Source organism: Marmota flaviventris, chromosome 3 (genome assembly GCF_047511675.1).
Source record: "Marmota flaviventris isolate mMarFla1 chromosome 3, mMarFla1.hap1, whole genome shotgun sequence".
NCBI lineage: Eukaryota > Metazoa > Chordata > Mammalia > Rodentia > Sciuridae > Marmota > Marmota flaviventris.
This window is the reverse complement of record NC_092500.1, coordinates 30,185,011-30,210,918: the sequence shown is the minus strand read 5'-3', so window position 1 is coordinate 30,210,918 and position 25,908 is coordinate 30,185,011. Positions and strand designations below refer to the sequence as shown.

The window sequence follows — 25,908 nt, the reverse complement described above, 5'->3', positions numbered from 1 at the left end:
TCAATTCAGAATAGATTTTATAAGTCAAACACAAAATTTTTAAATGAAATGTGAAAAATGACCAGGCAGCCAATTAGGGCAAAAAAAATTCAGTTTTCTTATAGTTTTGGATTTGAGAATTGTGATTATCAATCAGTATTTTCCAAAACTAAAGAGAAAATAATTAAATTGAGGATATGGGGGGAAACAAGAATTTTTTTAATCAAAAAAGATTTTATGTGTATATAAAAAAGACAACATTCTATTATTCTTTAAAAGAACCTTAAGTATATTTTTAATGTAAATGTACATCTGTTTTAAGCTTGTGTTCTGATTGAGAAGGTTGCTATATAAGGTTCAGATGACATGAGAGATGACAACTTACAGAGTACAAGGTAAATTTATGACATTATTTCAGTTGTCCAAAGAAATCATCATCTAACCAGATTTCATGGCATCAAATAAAGCTAGTGTATAAACTAATTAGACTTACAAATCAATTTAGGTTTATCGATTATCCCTCAAACTAATCTTGAGGGACAGCATTTAGAATCAATAGTAATACAGTCAACAAACAAGCAAACAACACAGCTAGCAAATTACATCTGAATACTTGAATAAGTTAATTCCTACCATTGCAAATCCAACATCTGCTTTCTTTAATGCTGGGCCATCATTTGTACCATCACCAGTTACAGCTACAACTTGGCGTTGTTCTGAGACAGTGCTGTCGATTATACCTTAAATAAAAGTAAATATTTGTGCTGTAAAAACATTTTCTTTAATTAATAAGGTGATTTGGCAGAATATCCTGACTATCCTGACTGGTCAGTTTTATAGTCTCAAGGTTAAAAATACATAATTAAACAAACACAGAAATGGAAACTGCTTGGATGTTGAACAAGGATCAACTCAAGAAACTAAGGTTACATTAGGAGCAATATCCTGTTTTAATCAGAAGATAAACACAATTCACATAAGATATCAAAAGGAAATGTATTTAAATTTTATTGTAAAATATGAGACTCAATCTAATATTCCCTATCTATTACTATTTTTGGAAGCAAAACATATTTTTGTATTAGGAAATTGTGAAATAATTGTAAAATCTACTTACCTTTAACAAGAGTATGTTTGTCAGTAGGAGATGATCTTGCAAGTACTCGAAGCTTTGGCCAAATCTTGTCTATTCGCTCTTGCTCAATCTATAAAATTTTATCAAAGTTAAAATGTGTCCAAACCTAGTTCCATAATTCTAAATTAGCTATCTACCATTATTTATCAGTGTTCTCAAAAGTACAGAGCAATTGCATCAGAAACTCCTGGGAACTTCTTAGAAATGCAAATTCTTGGGCACGGCCCAGGTTTATCTCATCAGATACTCGGTAGTGACTTCAATCGATACAAGCTCAAGTTTGAGAATTCTTACTATATACATCATAAGATCAAAATTTTAAAAATTTGCTCACTGTCTATAAAACTGGAACTTCCTTAATGTGAAAAGTTCTGAGTTTGGAGTCCCCTAAAATATATCCACATCAGCCTTTCCAAACCCATCTCCCTTTACTCCCTTGCATACATTGTACTTCGGAAACTGGTCTTGACTCAAAGCAACTACTTTGATAAAGCATAATAGCAACATATGCTCATTCCCTCTAGGACCAATTTCTTTATCACCCCTTTCATCTAGAATGCTAGTTTTTTGCTTCTTAAGATGTGGACAGCATTTATTCATGTACAGTGCCTAATATATACTTCATAGTCAATATGTATTTGTTGAATGAAATTCTTAATATACAAGTTAATCAACTAAAAAACTTTAAAAAAAAAAATCCTTACCTCTCCCTTTTCATTTCGTATTCTTCGGTTAAAATCTTTACCTTCCAGGCATAGGAAATCTTCCCCAGGATGTAAAATACCACATTTGGTAGCAATAGCCCGAGCAGTATTAATATTATCACCAGTGACCATCCGTACAGTAATTCCAGCCCTCTGACATTTTTTAATTGCATCTGGTACCTAGTTTATATAGGAAAAAAAATCACATTACAATAGAAAATTAGTATTTCCAAAGTGGGGGGAACACTAAACAATATATAGTAGGTAGTGTACAATCCCACAACTAATGACAATTTTAATTTCATCTTGAGATATTTAGTATTTCTTGAATTATTCCCAATAATCTCTTCTTTCCTATTCTACAACTGCAATCTTAGTTCGGGCTTCATTTTCAATTGCCATCATTCCTAACTTGTTCGCACTACTTATCTACCAAAAGCTTTTAAAAGCACCTTTTCCCCCTGACAACCAAAAAGCTATTCCTTTCTGGTTGGCTTTCTACCTTTCTGGTTTCACTGCCCACATCACACCTGAGTTGGTGTTCTTTACAGTGTCTTGTTTTTCCCTTCCCAATTCACACAATTCATATTTGTTAAGGAAATATGTCACCTACTCCCATACAATTTGTGTGCTAAAGAATTTCAAATCTACATCCTTCCGTCATCTCACTTTGAGAGGGAATCACGGTGCCACCTGAAAAGTGGGTATCAGAATTTGAGTGTGTAAAAAGACACCATCTTTTCTAAACTTACCTACAGAAGCCTAAGTCATCTGTACCTCCTCTTCCATTTTCCTTCTTCCATGCATCCCTTAAGGATCAATATAACTCCTATGGATTCTTCCCCAAACCTCCCTTGTATCATGTTCCCAGTGCTTACTGCCTGAGTTACTGCAATGGCTTTTAAATTGGTATCACTGCCTTTATGCTGTTCCATATATACTTTATTCTTTTTTTAACACACCAATATGCTTCCTTAAAAATACATGATTCCTCAGCTGTTACACATATACCACAAAATTCTTAGTACAACTGAGTATCACAGTTAAGCCTCAGAATATTTTTCTAGATTCATCTAAAATTTTCTCTATTATACACAAGTTGTTAGATGAACAGTTTATATAATTATTTCTGTGCCCGTGCAACTACATTCCTTTTTCCTAGAAAATCCTTTCTGGCTGGGCATGGTGGAACACACCTGTAATCCCAGCTGAGGCAGGAGGGTCAAGGCCAGCTTCAGAACTTATCGAAGCCCTAAGCAACTCAGTGAGGCCCTAAGCAACTCAGTGAGACTGGTATCAAAATAAAAAGGGCTGAGGATGTGGCTCAGTGGTTAAGTGCCTTGAATCCCTGGTACAGAAAACAAACACCCCCCCCCCCCAATCCAACAAACTAAAAACAAACAAACAAACAAACAAACAACCACATCCTTTCTGGCTCTAATTGGAAAATCCATACTGATCCTACCAGGGCTTGAGATTGCAAAAATTCAAATGGCTACAGGGCCATGCTGGTAACATCAATAAGGAAAACATGTTGAAAATGGCAAACCCAAGAAAAAAGTTAATGAAAGAGCTACTCAATTCTAGTCTATTTTTATCATGGTGAAATGAGAGCTCAACATTAACAGAACTTAAGATTTCAAGAGAAAGGAGACACATTCTAATTTTGTATATAATCTCTCAATACTTAATGATTTTTATACACATACAGATATCCAAAGATAACTTGACAGAATACTAAATTAGGTCTGCAGACTCCCTATTTGTGATTTCTATTCTAAATCCAGTTTAAATGTAACTTCTCTGGGAGCTTCCTTGGTCTACATACCTAGACAAAAGTGTGTCTTCTTATTACAGACTTGTTATAAGTCATTGCATCATATTATAGATACTCATTTGTCGAGTCCTCTGCAAGTCAATGAGCTTCTTGAAGGAGGACCCTTACCACATCTTTGCATCACAATTAATTCATTTATTTAACAAAGAAGTGTCTGGCATATAACCAAAGCTTAGTATTCATGCAGCTACTAAATTACATATTATTGGAGAAACAGTCATCACTGGGGCATTCTTCAAGGTGTGGGTGGAAGGTAAGGGGGCACAATTCTAGACAGGGTTCCACAGGAACAATGTCTTAAAAAAACATATGCAATTTAATTACTAGAAACTTAAATATGTATAGGCTTAAAGATTATAATCCTAGCAGTTCCTCAGGCTGACATATTAGGATCACAAGCTCAAAGCCAGCTTCAGCAATGGTAAGGCGCTATGCAACTCAGTGACACCCTGTCTCTAAATAAAATACAAAATAGGGCTGGGGATGTGACTCAATGGTCAAGTGTTCCTGAACTCAATCTCCGGTACCTCTCCCCCTGCCCCCCCCCCCCCAATTCCTTCCACCCTGTCTCAATTCTCAATCATTCAAATCACTGAAGGGAAATCACATATATTCATACAAACTAATATTTACTGTATGCCAGGCACTGTGCTAGGTCCTAGTGATGGAGTAATGAATTAAAGGAAAGAGGCTGCTCAAATTCTTTTAAAATCAGTATTTGATTTTAAAAACATTAGGTTACCAAGCCAGATGCAATGGTGCAACCTTTAATCCTAGCTATGTGAGAGGCTAAAGAAAGAGTTTGTGGGCAACTTAGCAAGACCCTGTCTCAAAATAAAAACTATAAGGACTGGGACTATGGTTCAGTAGAAGAGCACCTCCAAGTTCAATCCCCAGTACTGTGAAAAACAAACCAAAAAACACATTAGCTGTATAAATGCATATAAAAGATCTCCTGACATCTCATTGGAGGTAAGATGTATCTTAAATTTGCATATCTAAGTAGTCACCGATTAGGAAGTATCTAGGGAACAATGATTAAGAGTGACACACTAGTCTTGGGCAAATAGTATTTAAGAAGGGTAGAGAGTACAATAGTGGTTGACAGGGGCTTGGGAAGTTACGGCAGAGAGGCAAAAGGGAGATCTTGGTTAAAAATATAATTATAGTGAGATAAGATGAACATGTTTGAAGTATCCAGACTGGTAATTACATAGCCAGAAAATACAAAAGTGTTTCCCTGAGGTTGGGGAAAAATGGGGAATGGCTACTGACAATTAGGGAGTGTAATTTTTGGATAATGAAAATGTCTACAACTGATTGTAGTGATGGCTACAGAACTCTGAGCATACTAAGAACCATTAGGCCATACAATTTAAGGGGTAAAGTGTATAATATATGAATTTTATCTCAATAAAGCTGTTTAAAGAAATAAAAGCAAACTAGTATTTACTGACTACTAATCACCAAATACTTCCAATTTAAAAATTCAGACACTACCTCCACTTTTACAGATAAGGAACTGAAGGAAGGCTAAGTATCTTATTCAAGTACCTATGCATATGCAAGAACACTGGATTTGTTCTAGATACCTAATTAAAGATCCTCTACACCAAGAGGATCTTTAATTAGGTATCTCACTCTGCACAGCCTAGAATAACCACTCAAATAAAGCTGTTTCATATTAGTCATATTTTAATATAAAAGTACTCATCTTATTTTGTGATAGTGAAAGAAAAAAAAAAGTGTTCCTTACATGTTCAAAAAATAAAACAATAGGGCTGGGGTTGTGGCTCAGCAAGTGCTCGCCTAGCAAGTGTGAGGCCCTGGGTTTGATCCTCAGCACCACATAAAAATAAATAAAATAAAGGTATTGTGCCCAACTACAACTAAAATAAATAAATAAATAAATAAGTAAATAAATAAATTCTCCATCAATTCAAATGCTAAGAGCATAACAAAGTTCCCAAAGTTATAGACATCCTGATTTAATATATATATATATTAGGTTAAGATTTAAATACAAGCCCATGTATAAAACTATATATGTTTTTCCTGAGATCAAAAGTTGCCAAACATTACACAGCTGAATGAAACTCTAAAACCTAAAGCTGAATTTATCTTGATCTCTCAAAAGGCTGTGTCTTCTGATTCTCTTATAACACTGGTAACACCCTCTACCACCCATCAAATACTGCAAGAGAGAGCCTATCTCCTCTTCCCTATCAAGACTTCTAGTTATGTTGATACCTTGGCATTAAGGCCTCTCTTCTGGCTACACATTTTCCCCAGGAGATTCCTTTTAGCTTATAAATAATTATTCCACCCTAGACCTCTTTGTGACTCCGACGTCCAAATGCCTGCCTGACACACATTTGGATATTTCATATACTTCAATGATATTGAAAATATCATACACAAATGCAGTATATTCATTCCTACTGGACCACCTCCATTTACTTTGAAATTATCCCTCTATTTTCATCTTTTCTGTCACAACTGTAGTCTAAGTCATGAACATTTATTGTCTGGGACCACTGCAATAATCTTAATGGCTTTCCTCTGCTTCTACTTCTCTTTAATCTCTTTCTTATACAGTATTCAACAATACAATTCAAAGAGGTGCAATAATCTCTTTCTTATACAGTATTTTAACAATATATGTCATGTTACTTCCCAACTTGAACTTGAATTTTAGAATGAAATTCGCAGAACTTACATCCTAGTAATGCTGAAGATATCTCATCTCCCCATTTTTTACTCTGCCAGCCACACTCCTTTCTATTTTTTAAAAATCCCTCAATACTTTTTCTCACCTTCAGGTCCCTGCATTTTCTGCTGCTTGTCTGGAATGTTCCTCTTGTAGTTATTTATTTCCTTGGTTAATTGTGAGCCATCAGATCTCAACTCAAATTCTCAATGCAGTCTCTCTCAGTTACCTTATTTCATCACCCAGTGTGCATCCTTTATAGCCCTTAATACACTTGTGATCATCTTATTTTACATCACATTTCCACCCTTACCCTCAGCCCTCCCCACCGCCTGGCACCCAGAATGTAAGGCCTACAAAAGCAGGTATTTAGTGGTATTTCTTAGTTTTGTTTTGTCTTTTTTTTTTTTTTTTCATCCTAAATCTCTCCCTTGGCTTATATATAATCATTCTACCTATTTGGTTGTCTTCTTTCTCCAGAATATAAATTTCATGACTACTTTGTTCACTGAAGTACTTACAGTACCTAAAACAGTGCCTGCCACTATACATTAAGATTTGAATCAATTAGTTGGCAGTTACTGGACAAAAGCAGTTTTTGCACTAGTGCTTTTACTTGTGTTGCTTATTTATTTGAATGTACTTACTGCTCTCTCTTGGTTTAGCTAATGTCTCCTGATCCTTTAAGACTCAAATCAGGTAATTAATCTCTAGGAAATCTTACCTAACCCCTCCAGTGGGTAACAGAGTTTAGTGTTCTTTTAAGCACATATTTTAGACAAAGTTGGGATTTGAAAATACCGTGTCAATGATTTAGAGCTCTATAAATCCCAACTGTTTTATCTGTCAATGAGAGTAATAATACACCACATAGAGGTGAATACTAAATGAAATAATACATGTAAAACACTTGCTATAGTACTAGGCACACAGGGAGACCTCAATAGACTAGGTTGAGAGGTCACATTCTCTGCTCATACAACAGGCTCTGTATGTACCCAGCCATGTACAAACAGCCTCAGTCAGAACATGTCTGTCCACCCTCATTCAAGACAGTGACTTCTTTGAGGCTAGGGATCACATTTCTAAACTTCTAATGTTGCTAATGCCTAGGTTTATAAACCTAGTTTATGTTCTATAAACTTTTAAGTGACTTAAAGGAAAAAAGCAAAATCTAGAGATGCATGCCATCTAATACAGAAGCCACTATCCAGATGTTTAAATTTCAATAAAAAATTCAGTTTTTTTCAGTTGTGCTAGCCATACTTCAAGAACTCAATCATCACAGGTAGCCAGTAGCTACTACCTTGAGCAACATACAGATAAAATATTTCTATCATCATAGAAAATTCTACTGGACAATGGTGGTCCAGAGATTGTGAGAACAAATCACTTAAGGACATCAATCATTAATTTAAGACAAGTGCCAATTGAAAAACCTACTCAGTTCAAAGCACTGCGCTAGGTTATGGTGCTATAAATACACAGGATCCCAGAAAGAAGCTGTCTAATTATACACCATAAAAAGGATATCATATCATCATAAGCACTATTATTTCACTCATCTTGGGTTCACATAGAAAAAATAAAATCATAAACATCAAATTTTACTAGAAAGCTGGTTACACTTAGTGCCTTGAGTCTCTATAGTTAAAAATATTCTGCACATGCAGAGCACAGAATGTTTCACCACCTCAGGTCTCACAGGATCTTCAATGCCCACAACAGCAATGCATGTAAGGCCGGTGACAATATCATTTTCATTATCCCACTCTGGTTCTGGTTCTCCTGCTGGAAAATCTCTGAATGCAAGACATATGGTTCTCAAGCCTTCTGATGCCATCGGTTCAATCACAGTTTTTACAATATCATCACGATCCCTTGGTCTGAATACTTTTGCCTCACCATTAGCACTCAAGATTTTGAAACACCTAAAAGGAAATGTTGAATCCAAACATCAATAATTAACAAAAATAATGGTTAATGCCATTTAAGTGAACTGGAAGGGCGAGAAATCATGGGATCTGATATCTGGAATTTAGGGAATTACAAATGTTGCATTTTATAGACTCAAGTCATATTTACTTTTCCCTTTTTAAAACAGTTCTAAACCTGCATAGTTCTCTACTTTATCAGTTACTACATTCTTTAAAGCTCTTTTAGAAACTATTCTGGTTAAGTTTTCACAAATTCTGACTTGCAAAATAGAATAAACTATACACTTGGCCATTTTGGTACAAAATTAGACATTACTTTTATTTAACACAAAAATAAAATAATTTCTTCTTTTAAGGTAAAAGGCCAAGTTCATTCAACCCCTTACCTGAGAGGCTGTTTCTTCACCTATATTGTTTTAACCATAAAAGAAAACAAAGTCCTACTGTTAAAATAAGCAAATAAGCATTCCACTGAGGAGGGGGGAGGGGAATAGAAAGACAGAGACAGAGAGAGCGAGCAAGCGAGAGAGAGAAAATGAATGAGAATGCCAAAATAGTTTCATTTTCAGTGAAATTAAGTACAATCTTTTTTTTTTTTTTTTCAATTGGATAGTAAGATCAGAACACCTCTTTATACCTGTCTCCCTTAGTGGTGCCACTTCATCCTGCTTCTATGGAGGTGCTTCCCAAATCCATATTTTCTGAAACTTTCTATCACACCCAGATGTTATGTCAATACTTTAAGCTTAATGCACGGAGGGCTGGAAGTCACCACCTCACTGCCCATGTAATAGGATCAACATTACCCAAACTACTCTGAGATAAGTCTAAATTTCACTTACTTCCTCATCCTCTAGGTAATATCAGCTTTTAAGTCCTATATATCTTTCTTCTGAATAGTCTAAATGTCTGCTCCTTTCTATTCCACTTGCTACTATGCTCTTTTGCCTCTTCCAGCTAGAGCTATTACAATACCAATAGCCCTTCACTGGTATCTGTCTCCAGTCCATTCTTTCCCCCCAGCCCACCTTATCCTTTGATGGAAGAATTATTTTCAATCACAGATTTGATGATTCTACTATCTGATGAGAAAAAACTTCAGTTGCACTATCTGGCCTAATTAAGTTTTAACTGCTCAGCCTAACATATAAGTCTCTAATAAAATGTAAACATTGCTGTGGGAACTTTTATAGTGTACACTCACTATACATTATGCTCCCCAACAGACATTTTATTTGTATTATTTTACTTCACTGTCACAGAGTTGGTGGTCATCATTCCCTTTTTCCAATATAGGAAAGTGGAAGGTAAGAGGAAAATCTGACCTAGATTCCAAAGCTAATTAGTTGTAAAGGAAGGATCAAAATCTGGTTAGTTCTGATTTAAAAATCCCTCCTTTACCATTTATCTACTACTAAGCAAGCTAGGAATGAGATTTCTAACCCTTCACACTGAAATCGAATAACCAAGCATACCATGGAGGGAACAAAGCTTCGTGTGGTCAGTGTGCCAAAAGACCATCTCACTCTTCTGCTGAGCTACACGGCTAGGCATTCCCTTAATATCATTGGCATATTCTCATTGTCTTTCCTCTGCTGTGGCTTCCTTTACCTAGATGTTGTTACTTCACACCAAAACCTATCTTAAATGCCACATCTCTCATCCTGAAATTTTCATTCATTTATCATATATCGTTCTTTCAGTTATTTATTTATATACTTTTTTCAGACTCTTTAGACTACAATCTGTCAAGTGTTTACTAAGATAACAGTAGATTATAACCCACATACAAGCAAATTAGAAGTAGCAATATTTTAAATGCTGTGAATTCAAATGAATTGCAATTTTCAAAAAAAAAAATTTTTTTAAACAGTCTCTATTGGAATATAAGAAGCCAAAATTAATTTCAACACCTGTAGTAATAGATAAACATTAGGGAAATTATAAGAAAATATGAAATGTCAAAATGAAAGCTTCTGGTCTGTAAAAGAACAGTAAGAAACAAGATTACTACACAAAATGAATGAGATATTTAAATATGACATTGCAACAATAAAAGATAAAGGTCACTGTGATATAAAAGGGAAATTTTCATGATCTTATAAAACAATAGAATCAACATGCCTAAGACCAAACATTGAAGTTTCCTTCATTAAATTTACCAGACTGAACACAATAGGCTTAATTTCCCTACAGCAAAATAGTAAGAAATAAGAGAAACTAGAGTGTGAAAATGGCAGAACACCATAGTGTAAGTATCTAGATAACATAAAGTACTCTAAAGGGCTCTAAGATTCCATCAAGTGCCTGATACTCACAAAAAGAAAACCATAAGAAAAACAACAGAGAAGGTTTTCTATAAAGCATGGATAGGCAGAAGCTTATTCAGCTAAGCATTTTACTTACTTTTTCAGAATTATCTCAGATGCACCCTTGCTGAATATTCGAAAACTTCCATCTGAATTTTTCAGGACAGTACTCATGGACTTCCTGACAGAATTGAAGGTATAGACTTTGTACAGTGCTTCTTCTGGTATTTCATTTCGAACATCCTGATAATCCCGTTTTAAATCCAAGAGAAGTCCCAACAAGGCACATTCAGTTTTATTACCAACATGACGAGGTAATCCACCCTCTTTCTCTGGTGGCTTTAAGAGAAAAAGGATTAGAAGCTAGTGTCATTGTATTTCCCTATGAAAACTTAAATTTATAGTGTAAAATAGAATGTGACATTCTAAAGCAAAATTATATTGAAATGTCTGTTAATATCAATATTTAAAACAACATAGAATGGCAAGGTAGAAAGGAGCTTGAAGTAAGACAGAATGACATGAGTTCCAATTGCTAGGCACTAGCTAAGTAAACTTCTGGCAAGTTACGCGATTTCTGGTCCTTGGCTTCAGCATCTGTAAAACAGGAGCACTCGTGACCCAAGAATTAAACAAAATAAATATGTAGTTTATAGTTGTTTCTTGATGCACAATGGGAATTAATTATAACTCCTTTTTCTCTTCCTGTTTTAATTGACTTTTACTTAATAATTCAAAGTAAAATCTACATTACCGATTTTTACATCTTAAAATAAGGTACTATTGCCTTAAGTGCATTAAGAAGTTTATTTTTTCCCCCATAATACCCTCACAAACATTTCCTTATATAATCACCACAACGATATTAAAGGCAGATGTGATTATCTTTTTTTAAATAATTAAAGCAAAAGCTCAGACTTTCAGCTAGTAAAAGACAAAAAGGGATTCAGAACCAAGATCCCGTAACTTTCCAGTCCACTCATCCAATTCAAGTCACTTTTCACAATATAAACCATTTGTAATATTATTTTGTTTACGGTTTATATATACAAATCATTAGTATATATGAAGTTGAACATAAACTTTATGCTTTCTGTAATAAATGTTTGGAATCTGCAAAGTTGAAAATATTTTATTCCAAGGTGGCACAAGCCTATAACTTTATTGGCTGTAAGTCTACAGACAATTTTAAAGATAGGGACTACTGAGAAACAGGGCATATTGCAGGCATTTATAAAAAACATGTCATTTTCAATTGAAATTTGTCTTCAAAATTATCTCTGAAAACTGACAGCTGACTTTCTACAATCTGGTCTTTCCTCAAATGAGCTTAATAAGAATTTAAAATTAGGAACGTGTTCTGGTGTTCTGATTCTAAGACTTGAGATTTCTAAATACTCCCTGGTACCAAGAAAAAAAAGAAAGAATGAAAGAAAAAGAAAAAACACATAAGTAAATAGAATGTGTATGTTGATTAACAAATCTTACTTATATTACAAACTATATCAAAAGAAACATATATTATTATAAGGATGTCTTTTAAAAACCTAACACTATGCAGTTCAAATTATAGATCTGAAAGATTACATGCAGTCTAATCATTACAGATTTAAGAATTAATGTTCATATATATATATTAATTATTAAAGAAACCTTACCAATATTTTTGATGTATAAGCACAATTGACTGAAATTCCTGTTACAAGATAGGACAAAATATTTGGTGGAATAGCTTCTGGTTCAGGAACCTTTTTATAATGTTTTTCATTTATATAAGCTTGAACAACTGTCATTCTGTTCATTGTCAATGTTCCTGTTTTATCTGAACAAATGGCTGTAGCATTTCCCATGGTTTCACACGCATCCAGATGCCTTACTAAGTTATTATCTTTCATCATTTTCTACAGTGACAAAAAAAAAAAAAAAAAAAAAAAAAAAAAAACAACAAGAGTTAAACTACATACAAAACCTATCATATCATTATAGTAAAATGACAAAATCAGCATTAAAACTCTCTGCCTTACATAAACACATTGTAAAGAGTACCAATTTAATACTGGAAGAATATTAGTTCATTTGACCTATTCAAATAAACTACTAGATTCTCATGGTTTCACTTTTCTGTGCATAATATAATCTAATAAATGAATATGGATACCCATACCTATATGCAACTCACAGTGACTATGCACCTCCAACAAGCTCAGGAAAATATCTTCACATTATAAAAGCAATGACAATATGTACAGGTACAGTGGTTTTCAGAGTACTCTAAGATAATATGGATGAAGTCTCCTTATTTAAAGTTTAAAATAAAAGACTGCTGTATCAATCAATCACCAAGGAAAAAGTTAATTCATTAAGATAAACAAAGAGCTTATGAGTATGCAGTTGCTTCTTTCTTTCTTTTTTTCTCCAACTTGATAGACTAAGTTAATATATCAAAACCACAACTGGATCATTTTTATCTATTCCATATGCTGGAAGATTTGATATTTTTATACTAAGGATCAAAATGTGTCTCATCACTTTCTCTCATTTACAACTAGAAAAGAAACCAAGAAGCCAAAAGTTTTCATGACTGTTTCAAAGAGCATTTAAATATACTTTATGATTAGCTTTCAACACATGTAGAATGGGTTAAAAACTAAACAGAGTTCTTTTACAAAGTTGTTTTTCCCCCCCTTGTGACTATCAACATGCAAGATGCTACAGAAAATCAGTTTGGTGAAGAAATAAATATGGGGAAGAGAAATGTGTTCTTCCCAATTAGTGTTTAATTTTGCAAAACACTAAAAGAAGATCCATGAAGATTATAATGTAAAAAGAACAGTAATTGGTAACATCAGGGCTAAACATTTAACAAAGGCTTAAAAACATTCACTTAAAATGTTTAAAATGCTCTCATTCATTTTCTATTCAACGATACAAATCAATCTACTTATATCTTTCTCATCAATTGAAAAATTAATATCATTAATGACTACTCAAAATGAACTAATTATAGTATTGACAATGACTAATCAATGTGCCTAAAACTTGTATTTACTTCAATTATTTCTAATTATTTAAAAATATTTTTAAAAGGACAAATAAATGATTATGTTGTACTTTACCATCACTTTGAAAATAAACTCAAAACAATAAGCAAAAAACATTCTTATCTTGTCCGGCCTATCTACTGTAAAACCCTTTGGAATAGTTGAAGACAAGAGTGCTAGAGCAGAAACTATGACTAATTACTTTATATTTCTCACTGTTAACAATGTTATTTAAGGAGAACTGCTAATTAACATTTCAAAATTTATGAGAGCAGCATTCTTTTTTCTTTTTTTTTAAACCTGTAAAACCAGATCACAGTTGGACTGTTTGAAAGCCAGCAGAAAGGCTGGGCCGGAGGGAGAGCTGAACATATGAGCACTAAGTCAGCAAGGGCCATATTGACCACAGTAAAGAGTCCTATGGTTTTACATAAGGAAATGATAAAAGCTGAATTATTTTTTGGAAACATCAATCTGCCTACAAATATGAAGACCAGATTGTGGGGCAATTATGGGAATGGATGAGTGAAAGAAAGAAGGCCTCAAAAAGTTGAACCTTACTGAACCCTCTTTGCTTTTGTGCCACAGGAGAACAACAAACATCCTTACCTTAATTTTACAGGTAGGAAAGAGGAGGTGATGTGACATGACCATAAACTATAACATAATGAAATTTAGGTTAGAACTTGGCCTAGCAGAGTTGTGCTTAATACTGTATCAAGGATGCCTTCCACATGTATAAGGTCTCTATGAAAAGAGATATTCAGCTAAGGGCAGGTACAATCAGTAACTGCATTTCTAAAGAAAACAATGTACACTTACAGAGATCCTCCATTTTCAGAACCAGAAAAGAGAAACTGGATGTGCATTTTCCAAACCAGCTGAAGTTTTAAACATAATACATCAACTAACTATTTTGTACTAACCTTGACTGAATAAGCCAGTGAGATAGTGACTGCAAGTGGAAGACCTTCTGGCACTGCAACCACTAAAACTGTAACCCCAATAATGAAGAACTTCACAAAATATTGTATGTAAATCGGTGTGCATTCAGCAAGCCAAGGTTTCTTCTGAACCCAGAAGGTATCAATTACAAAATATAATACTAGAATGATAACTGTGATGGCAGACATCAACAAACCTTTCAGGATACAAAAAAAGAGAGAAATATGCAATTATTTAAATATTCCAGACCCTACCACTGCCAGTTATATATTAGCTACTGTAAAGAAATAACTGACTCAATAATATTTATTTTCATTTCTGAAAAACTGTTACCTCCTTTTTGCACCTAACTCATCACTTAACATTGTCAGATTAATTTCTGCTTCCAGTATAGCCCTGACTCTAGGAGGACTGGGAAAAATGTATTTACAATTCTTAGATTTAACTGTATACTTTGCCTTCTACTAAGGCTGAGACAAAATAATAGTTAATGAAAAGAAAATACTAGATGCTTAGCATAAGCTGGAGCTTTACAAATTCAAGAGGCAATTTGTCTAACACTGAAACAGAAGCCAGTAAGAATCTGATCAACTGGGAAACTTGGAAATAAACATGCAACACTATGGTTGAAACAAACATGCATGTATATGTGTATACACACATACACACACACAATCTGAATTATTATTTCTCAAATTATTTTTTGTTATTCTTGCTGCTTCACTGACTTGGAAAAACACTAAAGGAGTCAGTATTATGATTTAGCTACATATTATAAAAACAAATATTTTTTACTAGATAATAAGCTTATTGAGGATACAAGAAAAAACTTGGGCTGGGATTGTGGCTCAGCAGTAGAGTGCTCGCCTAGCACGGGTGGGATCCGGGTTCGATCCTCAGCACCACATAAAAAATAAAATAAAATAAAGGCATTGTGTTGTGTCCATCTACACCTATAAAAAAAAAAAAAAAAGAAAAACTTTACCCAACATCCTCCTGGAAGCAATAGAGTGATGCAATTTAAGTGATTTTAATAATGAGTATGAGGATTTATCCATATAGTATTCTTTAAAAAGGTGATAATGCTGGGGCATGCTCTATCTTTTAAAAGCTCTGCTTTTTTTCTTAAAGAGGGGTTCTATTAATGATGTTCTCTAGTGAAGAAACTCAGTAGCTTCTGCCTCACTACAAAAATTCCATTGGGCTTGGCTAAATTATAATGTTTAAAGAAACACAAATTTTTCATAGGTAGCTCATAAAAGTATAAACAAAGTGTGTGATAAAATTTCTTTTTATAGTTAGATAATCTGTTGAACAACTTCATAGCAAGCTCTCTCTCTACTACCATACTACCCCCCAAAATTTGGAGAAATTTAGAGATGAGTGTATGGCTTATAAACTGGGCAAATTCAGACATAGATTCTAACCTGATCACTTACTAGCTAAATGATGAAGGACAATTCCCTTTATGTAAAACAACGATAACAGCCTAAGCTGCAATGCTATTCTGAGTATCTATAGTAACTCAAAGGGCCTGGTACATTGTGGCTAAAAATAAAAAACTATTTTTAATTTCCCTTACACTCACAAAGCAACAATTTTCAGCCTTATCTGCATCAACCGATACTTTCTGAGCAGAAAGTGCGCATTTTAAAACAAACACCATTTTCTTCTATATATCTTACCTGCTTTCCCAATCTGGACAGCCAGTTTTGTAAGTTTCCCTTGTAAAACAGATTTTTCCTTTTTTGGCAAATTTGCTTTCTTTTTGTCTTTTTCATCACCATCTCCACCTTCTTCACTTTTTAAAGGCTGCATTTCCATGGCTGCACCATCCTGGGCTTTAGCTACATTTGCAAGCAACATAATTTCACTGCATCTTAAAGGCACCTATTACTATTAATACTTTGAAGCAATTTATTTAAAAAAATCAGATTCTTAGAAAACAGAAGAGGTAAAAACATTCAGTTATGTCTGTGTTTATGTGCTCACATACAAAGAATAACACAACAGTGACATTAGGGTATGAAACTATATCAGATTTGAGAATGTCATACTATGAGATGGAGATGAAAATGATCACAGGGTCCTTAGGCTAAGAACTAAAGGAATACTAAATAATTTATTTTCCTGTATTAATGTTTTTAGGTAACATCCAAAGTCTATAAATGCCTCTCAGATTAACAGAACATTATGACCACACATATGGAGAAATATGCATATATTAATATTCACATTATACATTGTTTCTTATGCACATATGCCACCAGCTATAAAAGAAAGAAGATTTCAGGTATGTTAAAATATTTGAAATGCTTATGTAGAAAGTTACCTACATAAGCTTACTACCACAAATCATAATTAAAATCTTCTTAGCATCATAAAGACAACATGACTAAGGCACTAGCAGGAAGAGAGGTTAATCCAAGTTAATAAACATTGTTGATGTTCCCTGCCACATGTATCCTAATTTTGGATGGATATAGTACACAGTAGAGCTATTTCTGGATATAATGAAAACAAGCTAACTGTACTTTTATCTTCTTGAATTTACCTTTGTTGCGATTCTCAATAGCTCCATCTTGTTTCTTATCTGTAGGAACAAAATGGGAATTAAAGCTTTCCAAAAGAAATGAATACAGCCCTGCTAAATTATGCAAAGGTAGTTCACATTTCTATAACAGAACTGTTACACAATGGGGTATGTGTGTGTGTCACAGATTAGAAAACATTTAGTTTGCAATGACCTGCTGTATCAATCACTCCCTAGGTTTTACCATAGGGGAATAGTCCAAAATAATTTAGGGCATCTATAATTGTTTGATTTTTTTCATAAGGCTTCAATCTTTTATCAGCTGTAATAAACCCAAATATGGTACAAGAGATTTTCAAACTAAATACAGGAATAACCTTAAGAAAGCAGAAAAAGGCTGGGATAAAGAGGGAGGGAGGAATGTTACAAAAAGACAACAGGCACATAGGAGAGCTTTGGTAGGAATGAAAACAAAAAAGGCATGGATACAAGACAGGAGAGGAAATATAGCAAAACCAGAATATAAATGTACAGAATAAGTCAGACTTACAGTGAAGGTGATTCCCCAAACTACCTTGGATTTAGGAAACACAGAAAAATGAGCTATCTGAAGTAAAAGTAATCACGAAGGGGATGAGTTTTTTTTGTTTGAAGCAGGCAATATCTTAAAATGATAAGGGAGAAGCATTCAACCTATTTTCTTCCACCTTCTCTATCAAACAGAACTATCTTCAAACTGGAAAACATGGAACAAATATGGTCAGGAAGGAACAGAAGCTCAGGACAGATGAGGAGATAGTAAGAGAATACCTAGCTACTTTCAAAGAGTTTAAGTCTGGAGAGACCAGCCAGCCACATCCTGGCTGCTGAGGAAACTGAGACAGTTCACACTGGACTGCTTTTGAGTTAGTCGCCAAAGTAGTCAAGAGAATGGGAGAAGAGTTATAAGTCCACAGAAGGAAAAATGTCCTGTTTTATGAAGGGGGAAAGAAAAAAACCAAAGAGACAGACAGCAATTCCTAGGAATCTTAGGGAAAAAAGGGTACTCATTAGAAAAGATACTGTGGAATCAATAAGAATAAAGTAATGATGTAAACATTTTTTTTTTTAAATAGGATCTAGTGACTTTTAACTCTTGTACATTAATATGGAGCAGAATGGAGAAGGTTGGATCTGTCTCTTACTAATGCTCTGACCTGGAACAAGTTTACACAATCTCTATAAGTCTCATTAGTAAAAATAACAACCGTCTTTACCTCACATAGCTGTAAGAATCTAAGAGAGGGAGCATGCAAAGCACTTAATCACCATCACCACTGATTTTCAAACTACACTACACTCAGTCTTCAGAAACCTATGGAGGTTCACTGAGGGCTTGAGGAACAGAGTAAGAGAAATCTAGAGGCTTGCCTCCCTCACTTGCAAAACTTTCCAAAAACATTTTTGTTTGAAATAAGGATTTCATGGCTAAAGATAAAACTCAAAGGAAAAAAAATCCATCCAGATATTCAACACTGCTGCAAGGAGCTGGAGAAGACTGCCTGCCTAGCAGGCAATGTTTAATATTTGGATGGATTATTTTTGCCTTTGAGTTTTATCTTTAGCCATGAAAGGTCTCTGAATGGACTATTAAGTTTAAAAGAAAAATTCTCTCCTTTAATACTAGTATTTGGAAGTATAGTATTAGGTAATTAAATTTCTATAGAATTTTCCATATCAGAATCTCACGAAAGGAGTCTATTTCTATAGAAGTTCTTATGATCCTGCTGCTGTATTTCTAAATAGTAATTTAAGAACAAATTGCTATTCTTACTTTTCTTTTCCTTTTTCTTCTCATCTTTCTTCTCTTCCTCTTCACCTCCAGCTCCAAGTAAGGTAAAGATAATTCCAGTTTGAGAATTGACACCTACAGCAGTAACTACCATTCTTCCAGAGCCTTCCATCACATGAGTACCTATAACAACAAAAAACTTTGTAAAAATTATAATACATTTCTCTCCCACCATCAAATTGAAGCTTTAGTAATACTTATCCTTAATATCAATATTAATAAAACAAACCGATTAAGACATTAAATAAATCTAAATTCTTGTGCATAAGATTTTAACCTAAAGAATCATTTGTGTTCAAAGCTCACTCTATCAACACGTGATACAGGGCAAATTACAATATCTCAATTCCTCATCCATAAAATGCAAATAAAAATACTTAACACTTCACAGACATATAATAAGATCTATATTTCTCAAACAAGCCTATATATGTCAAGGGTTCAATGAATGCTTATTATTATTAATAACATAAAGTGTGAGGAATACTTTGAGAAATACATTGTTTATAAAGAAATGTGCTTATATCCAAAAATAATTCCACTGCAATGAATGTCGAATTTCTCACACCCAACCCTATAACCTTTATCTACCCCTAGAGTCTCAGTTCAGACTGCCTAGATTGCAAAAATAGCCCCCTAGCTAATCTCTCTTTCCAGCTCATCCTGAAGTGTGTTTTTATATTCTTATAATCTGATTTCATCATATGCTCATGCCTCAAAACTTTATGACACTACATTTCTTACTGAATTAAGTTCAATAACTTGAGAATATCCAACCTTCAAACTTTCTCACCCACCATTCTAACATAAAATTCCATTACAGAAAGCAAGGGAGCAGAGATAGGAAAACTGAATTCAGATTATGCCTCTCACACCACTCTTATAGTCAGAAAAGCATTATTATTCTTATTTTCTAGAAACTTGCCCAAGGTTATATAATTATCAGGTGGTAAGGCAAAGATCCAATCCAGCTCTGTCAAAGGACAAAGGTTATCTTCCTTTTATAACAATGATGCATATTTATAGTTTTCCAACTTGTACATGCCTATTTCTGCATCGTTCCTTACTCATTAAAAGACTTCCCATTTTACTATTCCAATCCTTTTTTTTTTGATCTGTACTAGGGATTGAACCCAGAGGCCCTCTGCCACTGATCCACAACCCCAGTCCTTTTAATTTGATTTTGAGACAGTCTCTTTAAGTTGTTGAGATTGGCCTTGAATTTGTGATCTTCCTGACTCAGGCTCACGAGTCACTGGGATTATAGGTATATGCCACATGCCTGGCTATTTTAATCTTTTTACCAATTTTAAACAGGCTTCAAAAATTCACTTTCTCTCTGTTTACATTCAATAAATCTTATTTACACTTATTGCTTATTTGCATTTTATCAGTTCAAATCCTTCTGGAGGGCAGGGTCTGCAGCATCTACCATCATCTTATATACCAAACCAGTGTTCACAGGGTATTTACTCATAAAGCTTATGTATTTAATTCTAGCACATAAAGATGTATATTTAGCTATTAATTACTGAGTAACTTGTCTAATATGAATGTTGAGAATATAAAAACTAAAGTTTTCTTGCTTTCAAAAATCTACATTCTACTAAAAATCTATATTTTACTCTGCCAGTGAAAATGCAAAAGAATAAGAAATGAAATTCAAGATAATAATGTCATGTATAAAGGACAATTGGTTTCTTTTAACAATTCTGGCTTTGAAGATTTCAGTTTTTATGCTCTGTTCCTCCTTACAGTCTGATTAAATGTTGGCAGTTAATGTGCTCAGACAAAGTAAACAATTTTTGTTCAGGTCATATCCCACCACTGACTGAATACTGCTTTTAAAAATCTAAATTTAAGAAGCCAAGAACAGCAATGAGAGATGGCATCATGAGAGTAAATTTAAAAATAAATGCATGTCATGTTTTTTAGTACATTTTTAGAATAGGGAAATAAATGCAGAAAAACTTTCCCACCCATACTGTGATAAAGGACTCTAAAGTTATTTCAGTCTTTTCTTAAACATGGAAAATTTATAGTTTTTCTGATATACTTGTGTTAGGAACCTGAGTCTACATTAAGCTCACCAGTCATCTCTTGTTAAAATAGAAAAAGACCAAAGTTCAGTTAAAGGAAATCAACCTGAACAGCTAAGCACTATGTAAATAAGCTAGATGTACATAAAAGTCCATGAAGTATATATAGCACAAGGCAACAGGAGACTATCTCAGTTTGCCAAATAACATGGCCCAGTTAGCCTGTGGTGGTAAGGTATGATTAGATACCTTCCTTTCCCTTTGGCAAGGTTATAGATTTTATGTGATTAATATTAACTATAGTTTTTCAGAAGTATGCAAAGAATCAGTAAAATGAATATGTATTACTTAAATATATTACATATTAAAATTTTTCTATTTGGTATGAATTACAAGTACACTACTACAAATTAAAAAATCAAACAGGATGAGTATCCTAAGTGGCATAGAATGCTAAAGGTATATAGGTCTCAGGTTTTTTTTTTTTGTAAATGGTGTATATTTATGCAATTACTCTGATTTTTTTATAGCAAGGTTCTTCAGCATATATACATGTAATTACCATAATTCTTTTTATAAGTGTTTAAAATTTTTTTTTTGTAGTTGTGGATGGACAGCATGCCTTTATTTTATTTGTTTATTTTTATGTGGTGCTAAGGATCGAACCCAGTGCCTCACACATGCTAGGCAAGCACTCTGCCACTGAGCTACAGCCCAGCGCCTTATAATAAGTTTTTTTCATCACACATTCACAAATCTTAAAAAGGCAATAGTTAAACTTAGGTTCTGCTCTGAAGTTCTGGTTCTAACTTAACTTACCCTTGCAGATATCGTAGGTTTGACTTCAGTTTTAGTGAAATCATGTTCAACTAATTAAAATATAAAACTCACAGAAAAGGATTAAAATTTACAGTTCCCAAGTTATTAGTTAAATCAGCAGAAATCTTCTGACAATGCATAAAATGTTAGCATTCCACTAACATTTGATAGTAACAGTAGAAGACAAACAGGCAACAATTGGCTTCTCCCAAACTCTATACAAATTCAACCTAATAAATATATTTGTGACAGTTTCTTAAATTCTTTAGAGAATACTGGACAATTAAGAATAAGTATCTTAGCAATCCAACTTAACAAATTAGCATCCATTTCTGATACTTCAGCTTCTCATTCTGCATGTCAGAAGGCAGCTTGTGATTTTTTTTTTTTTTTTTTTTTTTGAGAGAGAGAGAGCGAGAGAGAATTTTTTAATATTTATTTTAGTTTTCGGGGGACACAACATCCTTGTTTGTATGTGGTGCTGAGGATTGAACCCGGCTGCACGCATGTCAGGTGAGCGCGCTACCGCTTGAGCCACATCCCCAGCCCCAGCTTGTGATTTTTTTTTTTTTTTTGCATCATCCTTGCCATTTCATTTCCAACTAACCTCAGTTCAAGTTATCACACTTAGGCTACGGCCTCCACCTCTCCCTCTCAAATGGTACCCTTACCTATACAAATCCTTCTTTTCTCCAAGTCTTAAACATGTACAAATTCCTGACTGGAATATATGAATGCTACTCCTGTATTTACTGTTAGCTAGTCATACAAATCTTGGATAAATGGTTTACATTTCAGACTCATTCTTCACCAGTTAAAGGAACGGGTTAGATTAGGTAAACAAAACACCTGTCCTTAGTACACCATCACAGAGTTTTCATTAATTTGCTTTAAACCTTCTTTAATTTTATACTTCAACAAGCCTTAAGAATAAAGGTGATAACAGAACAAAACCAATTCAATAAATATCATTATATTTTAGTTTTATCATTAGACATTAACTAGCTTTCAAATCTCTTGTTTTTATGGACTCAGATACCTCATTTGTAAAATATAGCTCTGGATACAGACCTGTAATGTCTCTGCCATTTTACAAAAAAAAAAAAAAAAAATAGTCTCTAAGAATTTTAAGGGTAAGCTAGTATAAAATACTGATTCCTCTTCACATCATGGACTCTTAAGTGAAAGAAACTGCTAACAATGGTACATAACTGTGGGGGAGGGAAAAGATCAAAATTTATTAAAAAATTTCATACCTGATAGAAGTAAGGGATCCTTATCTAAAGACTTCTTAACATGATCAGATTCACCAGTCAAGGAGCTTTCATCAATTTTAAGATCATTGCCTTGAATAAGTATGCCATCAGCTGGAAGAAGATCGCCTAAAACAAAAAGTAGTGACATGTTGAACCAGAAACAAGATTATAATAAATTTTACATTTAGATCATATGTGTTACTCCTTCACACTTACCATATTTCACTTGAGCAATATCTCCAACAGTAATGTCAGCCACAGGTATCTGAATGACCTGCCCACCCCTGATGACGGTGAACTTCTGTTCTTGTTCAATTCGACTCTGCAAACCTCTGAACTGTTTCTCCTTACTCCAGTCATTGAAAGCTGTAACTAATACCACACACACCACTGACAAGAGGATTGCAGCTCCTTCAATCCAACCAGTTTCACCTTCACCTTCTTCCTCCCCAACAGAAACTTCTCCACAAACTAATGGGAAGAAAGAAAATGCTTATCAAAAAAAAAAAAAAAAAAAAAAAAAGATTTTGAATGGATGACTATATATATATATGTCTAAACAATGTTTTCATGTATTAATTTTTTATTTCATCAATTCTACTTATAGTTTTAGACACCCTGTGAACTCCAAGTATCTACAAATTCAAGAATGTTTACTGTGTCAATTTCAAGTTCCCTGTCCCTGAGAATTTCAACAGTAGGATGGGGAGATGGTCCAGGGTACTAGAAGAAAACACGCTGAAGATCAAATCACAGGTGTCACAGTTTCAATTCTAGACCACCGCAATAAAATGAACATTGCAAAAATGTGAGTCACACAATTTTTTTTTGGTTTCCCAGTGCATGTGTCTATACTGAACTGAAGACTATTAAGTATACAATAGTAGTGTGTCTAAAAAACGAATACTTAATTAAAAATACTGTCAAAAAATGCTAATAATCATCTGAGCCCTCAGCAAGTCATAACGTTGTGTTGGTAGAGGGTCTTGCCTTGATGTTTATGGTTACTGAATGATCAGGTGGTGGTTGATGGAGGATGAAGCGGTAGTTGAGCTTTCTTAAAAATAAGGCAATGATGAGATTTGCCACATCAATTCATGAAAGACTTCTCTTCAGCACTTGATGATGTTAAAGTGTATCTTGCCTACAGATCTTTCAAAATTGGAGTCACTCCTTTCAAATCCTACTCCTGCTTTATCAATTAAGTCTACATAATATCCTAAATTCCTTATCATTTCAACAGTGTTTACAGCATCTTCATCAGAAGTATATTCCATCTCAAGAAATCACTTTCTTTGCTCATCTACAAGAAACTCTTGGTCCATTCGAGTTTTGTCACAAAAGTGCAACAATTCAGTCACATCTTCAGGGCCCATATCAAATTCTACGTCTCCTTCTGTTTCCACCACATCTGCAGTTATTTTCTCCACTGAAGCTGTGAACCCCTCAACATCATTCATGATAGAATCCACTTCCAACCTATTATTAATTCTGATATTTTGAGTTCTTCCAATGAATCATCAATGTCTTCAATGGTTTCTACATAAACTGAAAATCTTCAGGAAATAAGTCACCTATTTACTCGATCCAGTTCCAAAGGGATCATTATCTATCTAATGTCTTTTGTAAATGAGATTCAAAGGTAAAAATTATTCATTGATCATGGGTTGTAGAATAATCAACAGTTACATCTGTTATGTTAGCAGATGTTAAAACAACATTAATTTTGTTGTACATCTTGATCAGAGCTCTTGGGTGCCCAGATTCATGGTTAGTTAGTAATGATATTTTGAAGAATCCACCCCCCCCCCAGCAGTGAGCCTCCACCATGGTCTTAAGATATTCAAGAATCATTTTATAAACAGATGTTCTGCCATTTAGGCAAAGATTTAGTATAATTCTTAAGGATTTTTGAAATGGGCAAATAAGCATTAGCTTCAACTTCAAGTCACAAGCTGCATCAGCCAATAACAGAAAGTGAGCCTGTACTTTGAAGCCAGGTATTGACTTTTCTCTAGTTATGGAAGTCCTAGATGGCATCTTTTTCTAAGATAAGGCTGTTTCACATACACTGAAAATCTGTAGTCTAGTGTAACCACCTTCATCAATCATTATAGCTACATCTTCTAGACAAATTGTTGCAGCTTATATCAGCAATTACTGCTTCACCTTACACTTACATGTTCCCCAAAAAAGAGTTCTTTACTTAAACCTCACGAACCCACTGCTGCTGACTTCAAATTTATCTTCTGCAGTTTCCTCACTTCTTTAAGCCTTCATGGAATTGAAATCAATTAGCACCCTACTCTAGATTAGACGTTGGCTTACAGAAATGTTGTGATCCTCTATCTAGACCACTTATATATTTTCTCCCTATTAGCAATGGACTATTTCACTTTCTTATCAATGTATGTTCATTGAAGTAGCACTTTTAAGTTGTCCTAAGAGCTTTTCCTTTGCATTTACAACTTGGCCCGTTTGGAAAAAAAGAACTAGTTTTCAGTCTATCTTTGTTTTCAAATGCCTTCCTCAGTAAGCTTAGTCACTTCTAGATTTTGACTGGAAATTGGAGACATGCTACTCTTTCACCTGATATTTATATGACATTGTAGAAGAATTAGTTAGTTTTATTTCAGTATTATTGCCTGAGAATAAGAAGGCCTGAAGGAAAGAAAAATGGGGGCATGGTCCACTGGTGTAATCAGAACCCAACATTTTTCAGCTAAGTTCACTTGTCCTACATGGCTGTGGTTTGTTGTACCCCCAAACAAGCACAATAGTAAGATCAAAGATCGCTGATAACATATCACCACAATAGATATAAGATGATGAA

The 25,908-nt window shown here is 34.1% G+C and overlaps 1 protein-coding gene across 3 annotated transcripts in view; it reads right to left on the bottom strand.

Moving 5' to 3' along the window:
* Positions 1-25,908, bottom strand: part of Atp2b1 (ATPase plasma membrane Ca2+ transporting 1) — a 105,164-nt gene that overhangs the window by 17,836 nt on the left and 61,420 nt on the right. For all 3 annotated transcript variants that reach the window (XM_071609655.1, XM_071609653.1, XM_071609654.1), the window contains exons 4-15: positions 23,292-23,546; positions 23,076-23,201; positions 18,944-19,084; positions 17,152-17,190; positions 16,283-16,444; positions 14,579-14,793; positions 12,270-12,512; positions 10,709-10,950; positions 8,059-8,296; positions 1,819-1,998; positions 1,097-1,184; positions 613-719 (exon numbers count right to left, since the gene is read on the bottom strand). In XM_071609655.1, coding sequence (XP_071465756.1) covers positions 613-719; positions 1,097-1,184; positions 1,819-1,998; positions 8,059-8,296; positions 10,709-10,950; positions 12,270-12,512; positions 14,579-14,793; positions 16,283-16,444; positions 17,152-17,190; positions 18,944-19,084; positions 23,076-23,201; positions 23,292-23,546 — 2,036 coding nt within the window. The remainder of the gene's footprint in view (positions 1-612; positions 720-1,096; positions 1,185-1,818; positions 1,999-8,058; positions 8,297-10,708; positions 10,951-12,269; positions 12,513-14,578; positions 14,794-16,282; positions 16,445-17,151; positions 17,191-18,943; positions 19,085-23,075; positions 23,202-23,291; positions 23,547-25,908) is intronic.